This window comes from Diadema setosum, chromosome 21 (assembly GCF_964275005.1).
Source record: "Diadema setosum chromosome 21, eeDiaSeto1, whole genome shotgun sequence".
NCBI lineage: Eukaryota > Metazoa > Echinodermata > Echinoidea > Diadematoida > Diadematidae > Diadema > Diadema setosum.
The window spans coordinates 24,824,326-24,843,314 of NC_092705.1; the positions used below are offsets into that span (position 1 = coordinate 24,824,326).

Sequence of the window (18,989 nt, forward strand, 5' to 3'; positions counted from 1 at the left end):
CAATCTATCTATCTATCGGTCTGTCTGTGTATCTAGCTAGCTTGCCTTCTTTCTTTCTGTCTGTCTATCTGTCGGCCTCTCTGTTTCTTTCTCTATAGTATGCATCACTGGGGCAACAATACCTCGTCTCTCAAATTTTGGCGAAAATCACTTTTTAGATTGATTGTCGATTAGTCCGTGAAGTAATGTCCTGTCCAAATCCTAGCTGTCTTACCCCAAAAATGAAGCCATATCACTGCATGTCAAAGGAAAGGTGACCCTATTTGTTAATACTGATTTGGCTGCCATGTTTTCCCACCCTCCTGAACATTTGATATTTTTTTTAAGAGATACTGGTAAGGTTTTGTAGCCCCAACAGAGATAAGTAAATATCTCATCTGTTTGTCTATATATACTCTTTCTCTCTCTTCTAACCTCTATATTAGTCTCGATCACATTATTGCTTTTTTTTTTTTGTTTCCTTGTCCAATTCTCCGATAAATATGTAATGCACAATATCTCTCATTGAGAATATTACTTGAGAATGCAAAATAAATCCCTACATCTCCCTTAGAGAAACTCATACTTGATGGAAAAGGTTGTCAGGTGCTTATATAAACAGCTATATCATTTGGTAGTAATTTATTCGAGACATTTACACAGAGATGCATTTTACATGTAAAAACATGGTACTTTTCAAATAAGGCCATTGGAAAACATATCCATTTTGTTTTTGTTTTGTTTTGTTTTATTTGTTGTTGTTGTTGTTTTTTTGTTTTTTGTTTTTGCTTTTCGGACGCAAAAAGACATTGAGTGTCATCAGGGTCACATGACCCGGTCACATGACACAGACAGCTATTTGTAGATGTCTGTCTATAGGGTCACCTTGTAAGATGATTCATTGACACACTCACCATCTCATAAAGTCACCCTTAATAGTTGTCCAAACTTTCACGACTTCCTCACAAGATCAGATGCTCAGGTCTCGTCACTGTCATGTATACTAACTCATCCTGCATGGTAAAATCCTTCCCTTTGGTGTCTTTTTTTTTGGGGGGGGGGGAGGGGTGGGTAGTTTTCTCAGGATCTCATCAGTTTTGCACGAGGAGGAAAATGTTGAAGAAGCTAGGCAATAAAAAGAGTCAGAGTCCACTTTTTTCATCCTCCAAACCACTCAAGTCAGTGGATGAGAAATTTAAGGAGTTTCTCGAATCTTGTAGTATTTTGAACCAATTTCATATTTGTATTCAATTTCAAACACCGCCATCAAATCAACTCAAGAGGTGGGTTTTATTTGTTTTCCCCTCATATTTTCCCCTTGTGTCATCAGCTGGCATAAAATCAGCAGTAAATGGACTTACGGACATTTCTTTATTGCGACAGCCTTTACAGTCATTGATAGCAGTGTGTAGTCTACTTTCCTCAGACCCGATTGTGTACAGTTGAGGCAAATTGCATTGGCACATGCTGACTAGCAGGGAGTTCAGACACACAAAAAAAAATCTATACTACTACTAGAACGGTATAGCTCTACCAAAATGGTATACAACTGTAGCTATACAATGAATTTATATGTCTGAATGCTGACTAATGAAACAACGTATAACAAAACGACGTATAACGAAACAAGGGTCAGAGCATCGTTTCGAACTAGAACTTGATAACGAATCAACATTCTATCGTGTCCATTATGCATCTGAATGTATGGCGACCATAGAACGGTATAACTTGGCGGGGCTTAATGGGAGCGTGCACGGAAGGTGATCCCATAGCTGTCACTCGTGACCATAACAGCATGCGCAGTAGGAAACTGCACATCTGATCGAATTTTTCCGGTCGAGATTAGCATCTGAACGGTCTGTCGGCTATACGATGGTTCTTTATGCATTGTTTCTTTATCGAGTTTTGGTATAAACTGGCTTGCGTCTGAACAGGGGGTCTATGTCTTGTGGTCCTAAAACCAGTCAGTCCAGCATTGCTGCGGTGCTGCAGCTTTTTCGAGCTGCTCCAGTTCTGAAATAGACAAAGTCTTGGTCACATGGTCTGAGTCATGTGACGTGTGTCTCATGTAGTTTGTGACACATCGATGACTGACATGAATGACCATCTCCCATGATTCACTACACCTTCATCGCAGCGCTATAAAATCACCATGTTATAAATATCATTTGAGTCTTCACTTTTAGCCTTGAGCTTGATTGAGGCCTGGTATATTTTTGACACCAGACCTTTTTCTGTCTTTTTAAGAGATAATGCCGACACACAGACAGACGTCACCTACACATCATTGTGAATCATTTTCTCAGATCATTAGTTATCAGCCAATCAGAATTAAGTATTCAGAGACTTATGTTTGATTTTTCTGACATATGTCTGATGTCGACTTTTGTGCAACAGGACCCTGTATGAGTAATGTCATTTATGCTGTTACAAAAATAATCATCTCAGCTGGTAAATTGCCCCCCATTTAACTGATGCCATTGCTTCATGGGGAGAACAACAAATTAATTAATTGCTCTCAGTTCTGACTAGGGTGTGACGTCATTGAACAGGATGGATGTATAGTAATAGGGATATGCCTTGATTAGTTTGGGTTCTGTCTGGTGCCAAGAGACTTGACCTTTTGATTGTTGGTTCGGGAGGGACTCAAGGGGATTAAATTTTGATAGGACTTAAGGGACAAGTCAGAACATTATGTTAATTATATACTGTACTCAGATGTGTGAGCAGGGGTTGCTTTCAAAAGAATCTTTGTCGATCTTAAAGGAGCTAGATGGCTAGTAACTGATCAGTGGGAATGCTGGGGGTGATTGTTCCAATCCTTGTGGGATTCATTTAAGAGTACATTATATGTCTATTGTTGTGTGAAAATTATTTGCTTCAGAATGGTCTCATATTCAAGTAATGTGCAGTTTAATGTTTCCAGGTTAGCTTGCCTGTACAGTGTCGGGGCGATCGTTGGAAACATTAAACTGCACATTACTTGAATATGAGACCATTCTGAAGCAAATAATTTTCACACAACAATAGATATATAATGTACTCTAAAATGAATCCCGCAGAGATTGGAACAATCACCCCAGCATTCCCACTGATTACTTACTAGCCATCCACTTTAAAGTTAAGATCAACTTATATTTATGGCATGCCAGTGGTTCCCTGTTTGGTTTTATCAGCCTTTCAGAACTCATTTCAAATTGATATCAAAATCTACTGAAAATTCTTTTGTCACTCATTCTATTTTGATTGTTAATGGTTGCATGAAAAAAAAAAATCTCTCACATTTTTATTTTCATTTCGAATTCAGAGCACCATTGAAGACAGGCACATTATGCATAATCTTATTAAAGTCATTCTTAGTTTTTCAGATTTACTTCAATAGCTTCATTGTTCAAACAGAGGGGAGTACCTGATGTAGATTTTTAGTTAATATCGTTAGAAAGTTCACTTCTCAGCTTTTATTTTTGTTATGTTTCACAAATTCTTGTGATATGTTGCAAATGCTGGTTTCCTCTGTTGAACAGAGCCTGTAGCTGCTTTCTAGCAGAAGTCTGATAGTAAGAATGCATATTTTACTGCTGACCTTTTGCAATTCATCCCTTTGCTGAAAACAGAGAGATATGACCTGTGTCTTTTCATTTCAGTTTGCTGTCAAAAAGGAGCAAAACTTGAGTCTGCTTGAACCTACAAGGATGCATATAGAGTTGAGAATAATTTGTGGCAGTTCCTGTTAGGCAAAGTTTTTCTTGGATGGATACTATGATATTTCTGGCAGCTCCACTTTTTCCGTCATGTTCTTGATAAACTTGAAAGTGTGCATATGTTATACGCGAAAGCAATATTCACGTAACCAAGGTTTGGGAGAATTCTGTTCATGTTTCGTTTTCTTCTTTCCTTGTCTTTATCACCAGTGCTGTCCCTGAGCCACCACTGCCTCCCCCACCCCCTCTTACCAATGGCATCCATAAATCCGACTCGGCTGTTGACTCTGCCTACGACACCAGTCAACCCCCGAGCCCCGGCAAGCTCAGCAACTCGACCACTGAGGATGAGGTGTTCCATGAAAGTGACAGCGGTGCGGCGACGACGCCCCCTCCCCCACCCCCAGTCATCAGCAATGGAGTGGGGAAGACATCGAAGAGGAGCGAGGATGATGAGTTTGCGGACATTGGGTACGTTAGCATGAAGGATGCGCCTCCTGCTCTCAAGCAGTCGCTCAAGTTGGATGGCAATGAGAATGAGATGGGGGCGGGGCGTGCTAAGGCTGGGGCGGGGCCGGAAGATGACGCCACGGATCCCACACTGCCCCCTCCACCCCCTGTTGATCACCAGGAAATTCGCTTCTGCCCCGACGAGGATGCCGACTTCCCCCCACCACCCCCCATGGCGGAGATTGCCGGGAATGCCAAGGAAAATATCGCTGCCATCCGAGCTCGCTTCAAGCAGCAGGAAGATCAGACAAAAGAGGAACCCCGGCCCAGAGCTGCCACTTCACCACCGCGAAAGAAGCTCATTTCACTGGACACTGTGAGCGATGACAAAGCCAAAAGCGATAGCCGCCCCCAAGCCTCGCCGCCGTCCAAGTCGAGGATTGCCGAGCGCATTGCGCAGCTGAAGGAACAGGAAGCAGCGAGTGAACGAGAACAAGGCCCAGCTGTTGGTGTGACAGAGAGTGAGTACATTAATCGGGGAATCGGAGACCCCTCGGTCAAACGCAGACCCCCTGCCCCTGTCAGAGACCCAAACACTCGCCTGACCATGATTGAGAACACTGCAGTGTCCAGAAAGTCCTACGGGAATGCTATGGATATCCGCATGGTCAGAACTCGAAGTGAGGAGTACCACGTCCTCAACCCATACGGCGGGTCGGTTTATGACGACACAGTCATTGATGGCCGGTTTTATCAGGACATGGGGTACGGTAGTGTTGCAGACCACACCTACGGATCTATACAGGATGTACCTGTACCTCCCCCTCCCATGCAAGCACCACCACCCCCACCACCTCTACCACAAAATGGAACACCCGGCGTCCGACCAGCAATGCCATCCAATGTGCCACCACCTCCGTGCCACGCACCACCACCAGTACCACCCCCGCCACCGGGCTCCAACTCGAGCAACATCTTCATGCAAATTCCAGGGGCAACAGCTCGCCCCCGTAGCCAAGTCCTAGTCCCCGAGGATGTTCCACCACCACCAAGTGTTGCCCCACCCCCTCCACCTCAGCCCCCTCCAGTGCCTAGCGCTCCTAAACCACCACACCTAACTGCCGGCTTGGGCGGATCCTCAGCAGGTTTTGCGCCCCCTCCTCCCCCACCTATGCCCGGAGTCATGGCGCCTCCGCCCCCTCCACCGGTCCCCATGGCAGGAGGACATATACCCCCTCCTCCAGGGATGGGACCCATGGTGCCCCCTCCTCCACCAGCGCCAAACGCCCCACCACCGCCCCCTCCACCAGCTACCGGCAGACCAATGGGAGGAGGAGGAGGAGGAGGTGGTTTGCTTGATGGTCTTGCTTCAGTCCAGCTGAAAGCAACATCCAAAGGTGAGTTGCCATGCCAACTGCATCCACTTCTCCAGTAGATCCAACTTTGCTTGATGTCAGCTTTTGAAAACTGTGGTAAAAAGGTTAATTGCTTGATTATTTTGTTTGAAGACAAAGGGTATCATATATGTATACACAAAATGTCACATGGTGAATCTATAACATCAGCGATGCTGTTCCACACTTTCAAGTGTGTACTTTTGTCCTTTACTCAGTTTTGTGTTATTTCTCGTGTATGTTACATAATTGAAATATGATTTTCCACTTATTGACATGGATACGTTTGTCGTAGTATTTCAGAAATAAGACATTTGCAGATTTTTTTAAATTCCTACTCCCAACCCTTATAGTAGAGCAGATAAGCCGAAGAATTGTGCAAAATTTGACTAAAGCATGAAACTTTCACCATTGTTAGTACATGCTATAAGATTAATTTTAAGATCGGGAGGTAAGTCTGAATTGACCTCTGATGACCTCTAGAGGTCAATGACCTCAAAATCTAAGAAAATTGATATTTTGCGTCATTGGTTAATGATAAACACAGTAATGATGTACTAAAACTTAATTTTTGTCACAGTGAAATTGTCTTTATGTTCCACAGAGCCCCGACAGGTTTCTACCTTTGACCTCTGATGACCTCCAGAGGTCAATGACCTCAAAATGTCAGAAAATTGATATTTTGCATCATTGGTTAATGATAAAACACAGTAATGATGTACTAAAACTTAATTTTTGTCACAGTGAAATTGTCTTTATATTCCACAGAGCCCTGACAGGTTTCTGTCTTTGACCTCTGATGACCTCCAGAGGTCAATGACCTCAAAATGTCAGAAAATTGATATTTTAATGCGTCACTCATAACTGAAACACGATAATTATGTACTAAAAACTAATTTTTGTAAGAGGAATTGCCTCAATGTTCCACTGAGCCTTTCGAGTCAGATTTCTACCTTTGACCTCTGATGACCTCAGATGACCTATGGTGAGGCCAATGACCTCAAAATGTCAGAACATTGATATTTGGTGCAATTGGTTGATGACAAACATGATTTAGATGTTATATTCATTTGTATTACAATTGAATTGTTTTCCTATTCCACAGAGCAAGATAAATTACTCACGTGTCTCTACCTTTGACCTCTGAGGAAGGTGACAGGTCAATGACCTCAAAATATCAGAATATTGATATTCTATGTATAGTCAATGGTCAACTTTGTAATACCCGATGTACAATCATTTATGCTATAATAGAAGAATCTTGTCATTCCATGGAACATTGGTCATTAGACTGTGCATTATATCCATCTTTGACCTCTCAGGACAATGAGAGGTCACTGAGGTCACATGTGTAGGCTTACCTTTATTGATGTTTGGCTTCATTGGTGTAATCGTAAATGCTTAATCATGTACAAATCACGCATTGACGTTTTGATCAAAGTATGTATGCATATTCCACAGAGCATTGGTTTATAGTAACAGGTCTCTGAAATGTGAGAGGTCAATTACTTCAGAAATAAAGCTTAAGTTTCTTGAGTGATGGCAGTGACCTCAAATATAACTGTTATGTTTGGGTTAGTTATGTAGACTAGCAAATATAGGCAAATATGGCCATTATCTCGACACTCGAGGAAAACAAGGCCCACGAGACTGATATACAGAGTGTTTAATCTATTCAGTGTAAGTCTCATAGATCTTTTCCCCCATTTGTCGGACTCATTATGGGACTGGTTTGCCTAAGTGTCAAGCTCATGGGCAATATTTGCATAGTTTCCAGCTGGTGGGCTTGTATTGGCCAGTGTAAAGCTGGTGGGTTGTTACAGTATGACTGCGATGAATGACTCATGGTCCTGGAGTATACAGTCCACGGCTGCGACATCATGAACCATCTTGAAAACTTCGACATACTGTGAGGCCCAACATGCATTCCACGTGAAGCAATCCTGTGTATTGCAACTAGCTATTGCCATCAGAGACCTACCCAGGGAATAGATAAGCATTCATGGCAAACCATGGAGAAAGCGGATTGTGCAAAATATTTTGGAGTTCCAGTAGGAGGCTCAGCTGGAATCAAATCGCCACAGCAGCTTGAAAAGGTTATACTTCAACCAAAGACTCTCTCCAGACGAAGATACGAGTATCATAAAGTTCAGGTGTTTTGCTACTCCATGCCGCTCAGGACTGTCCTGGAATATGCATGCATCATCTGGGATCCATTCACCCAGGTGAAACAACATGAAGTTTGGAATGATCCAGAGAAGATATGCACTCTTTAGCTGCAATGACCATCATATGCAAAACAAGCAGTGTTACAGCCATACTTGAAAAACAAAACAAAGCAAAACAAAACAAAACTATAATGGCAATCCCTGTAACAAAGTACATCATAGGCAAATTCAGCGATGATGTTCTGCATCAAGAACCCCACAATATCCACTCCGCAGGAAGTTGTGGCTCTATTGCTGCATTCTTCAAAAAGGGCCAATGACCAAAAATGTCAGGCATCACTTGCAAGAACACAAAGTAGGCCTACTCCCAAAAAGGTGGCCGCTACTCTAGGCCACTGTCTCTTGTATCTCTTTGAAACACTTCAGGAGAGAGATGCTCAATATTCAGCTCTGTTATTAAAGATACATATGTCTCTCTTTTTGTTTTTGCATTTGTTTGTTGTTTTTTGCTTCATATAGCTCTTTGGATACCTTCTTTAACCAATTAAGAAAAGGCTCCATGGCAGATTACAGGATTACACAGTATAATGAAGAAGAAGAAGAAGAAGAAGAAGAAGAAGAAGAAGAAGAAGAAGAAAGAGAATAGGAAACGAGATCTGCTGTCAATGATGCAGAGCCAATACCAATCAGTTCCATGGCAGATCTTAGTCGGCACTGCAAAGGTTTGGATGTCTCTCTCTGTTGACAAAGGATATTCTAAAGCTCCAAGTAAGTCCATGGGGTGGTTTACATTGTCTGGGCATAGAGGGTTGGGTTGGGTATATGAGGATATGATGCTTTGTTATAACAATTAGGTCTGAGATATCTGTTTTTTATGTTTGTTTTGACCATCCCCCGTGGATCTCCAACGAAATGGAATGATAATGTGTTAGACCCAGCCGCCACCGTGTTTTTTTTTCAATAGATTTTTGATATTACAGTGTAGTTGAGAAAAAAGTAACCGCTCATTGTCCTAGATGGAAGTCAAAATTGAACTGTGTGTGGAATACTCTGCATACAATTTTGGACACACACACATACACACACACACACACACACACACACACACACACACACAATGCATACTTTTTATATAATTATTATTTCATAAGCAGCTGGCCTTACAAACAAATGAGACCAGACATCAATATTCTTACATTTTGATGCATATCTTTCAATATCTTCCAGAGGTCAGAGGATCATCGCTAATGTTCATGTGAAATGAGTACACGCCTTTTGAATTGCTCACTTTTATTGCTATAGAAATACACAATATGTGCATCATGTCAATCGTTAAATATTGTATCAGTTTCATTTTCAGTCTTGGATTATTTTTTCTATGTACAAATAAAATCGTGGCAAAGTAAACAACTTTCACAACAAAATATAAACGAGGATACTAAAAAAGAAATAGATGTAATAACGTGCAAGGCAAATACCAGGCCTACATCATCTTAAGGTATACAGGTGAAGGAAATCACCTTATCGATAAACAATTTACATGACTGGGATAGCGACCGCTGAACAATATTGTTTCTTAAAACTCTCTCTTCTTTTCAACAAGTGGAATAAAACACATGCACATACCGGGGCATCAGTTTGGAGGAGGGGTGGGGTGGTGGCAGGGATAGTTGACCCCCACCCCATTAAATTCTGAGAAGTGGGATATGTTTTGTTGTTGTTAGTTTTTGTTGTTGTTTTTTGCTTTTTGCTTTTTAGACAGAAAACTGCCCAAGTTTTTCACTTTAAGTGTGCATCTGATTGTTAAAATTTAATTCTGAAATGCAAAATCTCCCTTCTGTGAGAGGGGATATCTCCTTTCAATAGACTCCCTCCCCCTGCTTGGTTCCTTCCACAGATATAACATACTTTGGGGAATGATAATTTCCCTTATTCTATGAAAAATGTTTTTAAGAGATATTTTTATTTGAATTCCAAAGATGAAAAGGCTTTCCTATATATGCGCGATTGTTCATTTTGGAGGGCAAGAGGCATTTGCCCCGCCTCCCGAGAAAATATGGGAGGGGGAATGGTGGGGACATAGAACTTTGCCTCCAAGTATTTCCTGAGATGGAGATTTTTTTTTCTTCACTTTTTTGACAGAAAATGAATTGTCACTGAACATTTCAGCTATAGTATGCACCAGATTAAAAGGCAGAATCTCCTTTGCATACCCCCTCCCCCACACTATCTTTCGTTATGTCCCCTTCCATATACGCTCAGTGCTTTTGTCCCATTTTTGTTCTATATCATCACAAAGTATGTACGAGATCTTTAATTTCAGTTCCGACATATTAAAGAAAATCCCTCTTGTTGGAGGGGGTAGTGTATCTTTCAATTAACAATCCCTCCTCGGTTTCTACCCTTAGATTTGGAACACTCCCTTTACTGATAATTTCCCAAATATTCATAAATGTCATAAATGTGTACACTAGATTTTTTTTTTTTACATTTTTATTCTTACTGCAAAGGCTCCCTCGCATGGGAAGGATTGGGGGACAGCCCCTTTTTAATACCCTCCTCTCGCTGTATCAAGCTCTCCTCCATACATTGATTATGGCTACACATTTGGGTATGGACTTTTTTTTTTCAAAATGGTAGTTCAACCAAGAGTGGCACGAGATCATTGAATTGCAAACAAAAGAATGCAAAAGCTCCATAATGTGGGAGGGGGATACCTCCACCCACATCCTTCTGTCGATTGGTCTCCCTCCATAGATGGCTGACTTACTACACCTTTTTTATACAAATTTCGAGGTATTCCTTCAAAAGTGCCTGTGTGCCAGGTCGTTGAATCTCATTTCTCAAAATACAAGAGCTCTCTCGAATGGGAGTGGAATACCCTACCCTCGCCAACGCTGTGCTTGCTGGGTTCCCATCGATATAGACTTGGTACACCTTGGTGATCCATAATTTTCCAAATATTCCCCAAAACGTATGCATCAGATTCTTAAAAAAAAAAAAAAATACTTCGTCTTTGGGAGGAGGGTAGGTGAGATGCGCCCACACCCCATCAACTTCCGTATAAGTGATGACGCACACATTAAACAAGAGCTACACTGAATCACTGATTTCAGGTCTAAACCTGCAAAAATCCAATCCCCCACCCATATCCTCCCCCTCCCCCTCCGCTTCATTCCTTTGCACCATGAACTTATGCGTTTACATATTTTCCAAGTTCCCCCCCCCCCACGTGAAAACAGATCGACACCCCTTGCTCTGTGCACATACCCGACTTAGATAATTACCTGAAAAGTTCTGCGGAATGAGTAGCCACTTTTTTGGTAACAGAAATGCATGGTTTGTAAGCCCTACATTATAAACAATTATTAACTATTAACTATCGCAATATCAATATTAACATCCTCACATTTCATTCGAGGTATTTGACCTTGTGTGATTTTCGTAGGTGAACGGTAATGGCTCGTTAATAAGCAGGGCCTACGAGTGCTCTCTAGAACATCATCATGTTTACCATTGGTGATGCCAAACTATTCTGATACTTTGAGGTCATTGACCTCTCGAGATCATCAGAGGTCAAAGGCAGAAACTCGTCTGTGTGCCTTGGAATATGAAGACGATGTCATTGTACACAGATATGCTTGTTTTGTACATCTTTACCATGTTTGACCTTTCATCAATGATGTCATACTTCAATATTCTGATATTCTGAGGTTGTTGACCTCTCAAGGTCATCAGAGGTCAAAGGTAGAAACCTGTCTGCTCTTTAGAATATGAAGACAATTTCATTGTAAGACAGATATGCTTGTTTTGTATATCTTAACAATGGCTACCATTAACCAATGACATCACAGATCAATATATTTTGAGGTCATTGACCTCCAAAGGTCATCAGAGGTCAAAGCTTAAAATCTGTCAATGCTCTGTGAAATCAGAAAATGGTTTCCCTGAAGTATAGATACATGTTTAGTGAATCATAACCACATATATCATTCACAAATGTCTAAAAACATCGATATTTTGATATTTAAAGTTCATTGACCTCTGGAGGTCATCAGAGGTCAAAGGTAAAAACCTGTCAGTGCTCTGTTGAATCTGGAAATGATTTCTCTGTGGTATAAATGCATGTTTAGTGCAACATAACCACATATATCATTCGCAAATGTCTAAAAACATCAATTTTCTGATATCTAAAGTACATTGACCTCTGGAGGTCATCAGAGGTCAAATCAGACTTACCTCCCAATCTTAAAATAAATCTTATGGTATGTACTAACACTGGAGAAAGTTTCATGCTTTAGTCAAATTTTGCACAATTCACGTGATTTTGAGGGCTTATCTGCTCTACTATTACCCAAGATAAAAAGGAAACATATCTTGCACTGATATTACAGGGCTTTAGATCACAATGTTATGAATGGAATTCACTGAATGTATTTTTTTTCTCGGTGAGTAGTTTGCTTTGGTATGGATATCTGCTCCCTTTTCTATCGTACAACAGAAAATGATGCAATATGTTTGGGTTCTTTTTGTTTTGGTGATAACAGAGTGGTATTACACCCTTGACATACAACACTGCATTACTGTTTCCAGTCAGTTCGTACATATTGGGAGACTTTTGCAGGAAAACAAATTGCATTTGTCAAAGAAATTTCATATTTTGATGTACAACAATTATGAAGCAGATTCGCTGTGAGTCTGGACACACAAACAAAGTCTCTTCAGTGACTTGCTTATCATTGATGAATGTAATTAAAAAAGAAACAGTTTTGATACTTTGATTTTAAAAGAAATGCAAATAATGGATGGAAAGATCCTGAATTTTGTGAAATACAAAATATATTTTCTTCATGGTAAATGATGATACACGCATGTTGATCTGCTTGATGTTGAATCAATGCTATGTCCCACTGTCTGTGCAAAGACCTGAGTTCTTGGCTATATTTAGATCTGTTTACATAAATTATTTTGAGATGTCATTAAAGGTGGAAGGAAGTTGTGAATCATGAGACAAAGCACCAGCTCCGCACAGCTGGATATTAATTACATACTGCCCCATCTTGTCCTTCACACACACGGGAATGACACGCTCAATATTAAGTTGATCTTCTTTGTTGTGTGTATCTCCCTCGATGATCATGAATTTCCATCAATTTCCACACAGTATGCTTCTATCCACAGTGTAACATAATGTAGATGAATTTGGAGGGCTGGGTTGTTTTGTTTTGTTTTGTTTTTTCCACACAGTATCGTTCTATCCACAGTGTAACAATGCAGATGAATTTGGAGTGCTATCTTTTTAAACAGTGACACCTGTTCATGTACAATTATTTTATCGACAACCTTTCTAAAAATGATACACATATGGATTGAAAATGACATTATGAGTTTATAGAGTCATACAGCAAAGACTATATTGTATTTTTTTACCATTGGCATAGTATGATTGGAAATCCTAATTGTAATTTGTGTACGAAATTTGCTAGAATAGAAACCACATTGAATTTGTGTCAGACCAAAAGCATGTTATGACAGACTTTTTTCTGTTCGTTCGCATAGGAGGCTCAAAATCTACAGACATTAAAGAATCTCAAAGAAAACAGGATGACATTGATATTTAAACTTTTCCAATCAAATCAATACTTAGTGACTGCCATTTTTTTTTAAAGAGAGATAATAATATGTGTAGTTCTATGTACTAGTGCTTTTTTGCTTTTCTGTACACTAATGAGGGGAGTCAAGTTTATTTGCTGACATTTTGCACCTTAATGTGTTTACAGATGATATGAGTAGAAAGAGCGGTATATGTGGCCAAATTTGAAATGTTCTACAGTTTTAGACCCTGTTGCATGGCAGCTTTACAGCTTTACAACTCTGTAATTAGTGGTTACTTTAAGTGATTTCTTAGCATTGAAATAGTTGTTTCCATGGCTGTTCCCAGTGATTGCACACATACCATTAATCGTAAAGATGCCAGTTTTATGTAACAGATGCAGCACTTGCATTTCATCCAGGCTAGGCTTCCAATGCAGTAGAGCCTATACCATTCATTATTGCCAGCACTTACGATTTTAATCCTGTAGGCATTTTTGAGGTCTGGCTTCTCTAGACTAACTTGAATCCCATCTTGTGGAAACGTAAACACATCCTCATATTGAAACTCGTGAGAGTCGGAGATAACCCCTCGATGTGTGTTCATTGGCGGAGGGGACGAAAAATTGTAACAACATTTTCTTTTCCTGTTCTATATACAGAGAAGAAGAAGTCAACGTCAGAAGCCCCCATGGATAACCTGATGGCAGAGCTCCAAAGCTTCACGGGAAGACTCCGCCCCACTCCCAAACAGAGCAAAGCTCCACCCCAGGTGGATGCAAAGGGTACGTTGCCATGGCAATGTGCCAGGCAGCCATTTTTTTAACTTTGAGAGAGACATCACTGAATGAATGTGCCAATTAGTATATTGTGTGTTCATATGACAAATTACCAAGGACTACAATAGTAACAATATTAAGTCTCTTCCGCACTTACTCTGCAGTGCCTGAGGAACCGCATTTTTGGCTCTTTAAATAGAATATGATTTTTTTTTTTTATTCATAAAACCCAACTCCCAAGAGACCCTTGAACCCCACCCCCATCCTTTAAAACATTCTGTGACGCCTGTTCTGTGTTAGCTACATTAATGTGGGCAGCGTGTACATCAACATATCATTTTCTACAGATTTAGTTTGGTTGATGCAACACCAGTGATGAATAGACGAGAAGATTGATGTGTTCTGTAGGAATTATGACATCAATGAAAGGATAAAGGCTGAGATTTGTTCACAGCCTTTAATATATTTTTCCTGATTGCATTGCAATCAGACACAGTGGGAAACAGAAGATGCAGCTTCATACATGTAAGTTTAGTTTATAATATATCTTGATGATTTGAATGAAATACGTGTAATTATATCACTGAGTGAAATAGATAGAATGAGCATATCAGGATTAGGGACAGATGTTAATGTGCTCTCTATTTCTGTTGATATGATGCCATGCAGACGAAGCTGACAGCAGCAATGGCATAACCACATTCCAGCTGAAGCCAACCAAGAGCAAAGCTATGAACGGAGATGCAGCGATAGCACCGCGGCCATCATCGCCGCCGAAGCACCAAAACGGCAACAACTCCACCCAGTCAAACGGGTATCACTTGTCTCCGACGGGTGCCAACAACGCCCCTCCACCACCCACGGCACCGAAGTCGCCAAAGCAGACACCATCGGTCATGCCCAAGCCAGGCCGAGCCAATGATGGCGGCGCAACAGCACCGTCAACGGTGCCACCGCCACCACCCAACAAGGCAGCGTCACCGCCATCACCTCCCCAAAAGGCGCCGGCAGCGTCTTCGCCGCAGAGACCAGATTACAACAAGAGGATCTCAATGCCCGTCCAGCCCAGCCCAAAGTCGCCCGTGGCAGAGAGGACGAGAAAAGTCTCAGCACCAGAACCCGCTGGACTCCCAGCAGCAGCGGCGGCGGCGCTCCAGCTGCCTGAGGGTTATGACTCCATGCCGGCATGGAAGAAAGCCATGGTGGACAAGAAGATGAAAGAGGCATTGGTACGTTTTCCACCATATCAGAAATTCACAACTTTGCTCATTTAAAGGTGGTCTGCACAATTATCCAACTTTGTTTGAAACCGAGAATTGTTATTTTCAATCAGTTATAATATGCACAGATCTCCACTAAGATCATATCATATTGGGCTCTCCTAGGTGATAGCCTGCAGTATGTTTGCCAATTGCCATAGGATCGAGTAGTCAATAATGCCTTTAGGAGATCAATTCTAATACCTGTATACTTCAACTTTTCCATATCAGATCAATGTTATGTCACTACATTTGACTGAATTCCAGCCCATTTATCTATCAACTGACTAATCCACCCATCTATCCATCTACCTGGGTAACTAATCTATTCTTGAATTTCTTTCTCTTTGTTATCATTTCTCCTCTCTGCAGGCCAAGCAAGAAGAGGAGAGAAGAAAGCAGGAGGCGGAGGAGGCCAAGTGGCAGGGAGTGCCGCCATGGAAACGGAAGCTGATGGAGGAGAAGGAGAAAAAGAAGGTGGAGGAGACGGAGGCGGCCGTGGACAAGGAGCAGCAGGAGCGGGAGCAGAAGCTGCGCTCCATGCCGACCTGGAAGCGCAACATCGTCAAGAAGAAGATGGGCGAGAGCACGGACGAGGGCGACGGCGGCGCCGAGACCACTTCCAGGGGAGCCTCGGGCTACGAAGAGACGTCAACGGCTCTATAAAAGCGACAGGGCACACTGCTGATTATTACCTGTGCCTCGCTGACCTATGGAACTAGATATGGGTGGAGCATGGGCGTCACGGGATGATGATGGTGCTTAGTGACAATTGAAGGAACTGTTGTGGAGATTAGAAGACTCTTTAAGGAGACTTTCTACTTTACTCGCTCTGGAAGATGGTGGCGACGAGAAAACCCAGGGTCAAAACTACAGATTCGTGAATACGGCGCTCCAGAGACAGATGGTAGTTTGTGGATATTATGCGAGAGTTATCTGGCAAGAAAGAGGATATTGTTTATTTGCCATTTGAAGACCCTGGGAGAACCCAAGAGCTCGTTGCCATGGCGTCTTGGGGTTGTCATAGCAATGTATCTTTCTGAGACGCAGCCCATCTAAGAGCATATACATGTCCAAAGCATGGGCAGTATTTTAAGAGGGCAATATCAAAAATAAAAATGTAAAGGAATCATAGAAATTTCGTGCAAGCAGCGTTTCCTCATTCGAACTGCAGAATTCTTTGAACCTTTGAGGAACCACGCGGAACAAACCATGTCAAGCTCCATTTTAGAGTGAATTAAACAGGGTTAGTAAATATACTTGTATATGTTTGTATGGAGGTATTGAAAAGAATGCAATGATAATATTCTTGTTTGACTTAAGTACTTGATAACAACTTGTGCCAGTAACAAGGGGATTATGTCCATGCTTGTATGTTGCTGTCATGGACAAGATTATATTTTTTGCCAAGTGTAAGACCTGGAATATTTATCAGAATCAAGAAGGGAGAATGACAAGCTATTGGTGTATATTTTCTTCGAGAGTTAAACCAGAAATGTCGGTGACATGTTGACGTAAGTGTGGTCCTTGTAGATATTCAAATCCTAATTATATATTTACACACACACACATATATCTGTAAATATTTTTATTTAGTTGTGAGTATGCCTGCCGCAAAGGCAACATGTGAACATGTAATGTTTTCACTGAAAAATCACAAAATGTGAGTGGTGGATACAACATTTTCTCGATAACATTTGCAATGACCAACCAGTGCAGTTATGAGTGGATATATATATTTCTGTAAAAAAGTAATACAAACACCAGAATCTCCTATTGTGCAAACAGTGTAAGAGAGTGTGTGCGCATTATCATCTAAAAAAAAAAAAAAGAAATAAGAATGTTCCAGTTAGGCTCAGCAGGCGTAATTCAAATTTCTCTGTGACCACTGTGTAATGGTCTTAAAGTCTGGGTGTTTATATCTTTGACAATGTGGAAATGCTTGAATTCATCTTGGGTGATGAATGTGTGAGGAGTATAACTCACAAAACTTGTTTTACTTTGTCTACAGTGTGTCCACATTGTATCCTGCTGTGAAACAGTGTAATTATTGATTTTAGTCAGTGCAATGACAGTCATGAACTAATTCTTTGCATCGTTCTTGCTGTAAGGAGTGCTCACTTCGAATTTATCTCTCACCACACTGTACTTTTGAGTGTTGCCCTTTTTCGCAATGCCAACACCAGAGAAATATATTCATTTTTGATACGCTAGCTCGCTGTGGTGTGTCTTTATGAGTACACTAAAGACCACACTGTGAGTATGCATGAGACACAGCAAGAAGTTACTCCCAGCTTTCATTACCAATCTGCTAAAATTCTTCATCACTTGCCACTTCGTTCCCCGCCTCCCCTCCTTTGCCAGAAGATGACATGCGAACGCAAGCAAACCTTTCTTGTTTTGCGCCCATTACGAACGCATTCCATGAAAGTGTGTGTGCAGTGCTGATACTAGTGATTCGTAGTATGCCACCTCTTGATGCAATTAGTCCTGAGCATGGAGTAGACTTCCTCTCAAGACCTTTTTTCCTAGAACTCTGTCGCTGTGGTGCATGTTTTATTTGTGATTGCACTGTCGAGCACGCTTTGGCCACATTCGTCGGACAGCGAGTGACATGCATATAGCTTTGTAGCTGTGAATTAAGTGCTTCTTGTTGAGTTTTAATCATCGGTGCTGGATTTGCCTATGCATATAAGTTGTTTTTACTATAATTATAGTCATATGTATTTTATTGACTCGTCTGGTGCAACTCATTTCCACTAAATTCCCATCCAGCCAGACATTTTGACAACCATTTGAATAGAAGCTATAATGATTGATGCACTATACACTGCATTTTATTAATTTGTCCATATTTTATCAATACTGCATTTGTTGCTTTTTTCCTTCTTGCAAATTTTGATGGGGGTCATTATATCAGCAGCGAATCAAATCGTACAGGAAAGTCCAAGATAAAAGGACATAGCCATTCTATCAAGTATCAATCAAGTAAAAGGAGTTCTGGTTCTACCGCCCTTTATGTGAAAACTTGATCTTTTAAACAAACAAATGCAGAACCCATTATCTCTAGCAAATGTTTTATCATTTTATTGCTATGAGCACAGCCTCATACAACCTGGGCCATGATCAAGAATATTTTTGAATTATCTAAGTGTTCCATGTTTTGCAGTATTAAACTAATTTCTACACCTGTATTGTCAGTATTTAGCATAAGTGAATAAGAGATGATATATGTGTGGTGTTGGAATAATGAAAATATTTGATATAATGTAGTTACTTAAACATTCAAATGAAGTGTAGTACTCACACAACTGAGCAGGCTTTACTGCTCAATTATGACCATGTCCATCAACTCATTGTTTATTTCGCACAAGAATTGTAACTGTAGTCGTTTTGTTTAATATGAAGTGGAATCATTCCTGCACCTATACGCAAACTTAAGTGTGAAAACAATATTACTGCATTTTAAGTTTAAAGATGTGCAAGGGAAATGGGTTTCACAGGATCACACCCACTGAAGTTGTTGCTATTTTTTACCCATTACATGAGACCAGTGATGCTGGGACTAGAAAGCTATTTGTGGCTGCTGGAGCCGAGACTAATATGTCACTCTCACAGAAGTGTAGAAACCAAAGTTTTGTACATTATTTTAGATATTGTGCACACA

General features: G+C 40.9%; 1 protein-coding gene across 1 annotated transcript in view; it reads left to right on the top strand.

Annotated features, from left to right (window-relative positions):
• LOC140244429 (unconventional myosin-XVI-like) overlaps positions 1–16,064 on the top strand; it is a 197,202-nt gene extending 181,138 nt beyond the window's left edge. Inside the window, exons 28-31 of the mRNA XM_072324068.1 lie at positions 3,891–5,527; positions 13,947–14,069; positions 14,733–15,292; positions 15,695–16,064. Of these exons, the coding sequence (XP_072180169.1) occupies positions 3,891–5,527; positions 13,947–14,069; positions 14,733–15,292; positions 15,695–15,988 (2,614 nt within the window). The 3' untranslated portion in view covers positions 15,989–16,064. The remainder of the gene's footprint in view (positions 1–3,890; positions 5,528–13,946; positions 14,070–14,732; positions 15,293–15,694) is intronic.
• Positions 16,065–18,989: the final 2,925 nt, after the last annotated feature.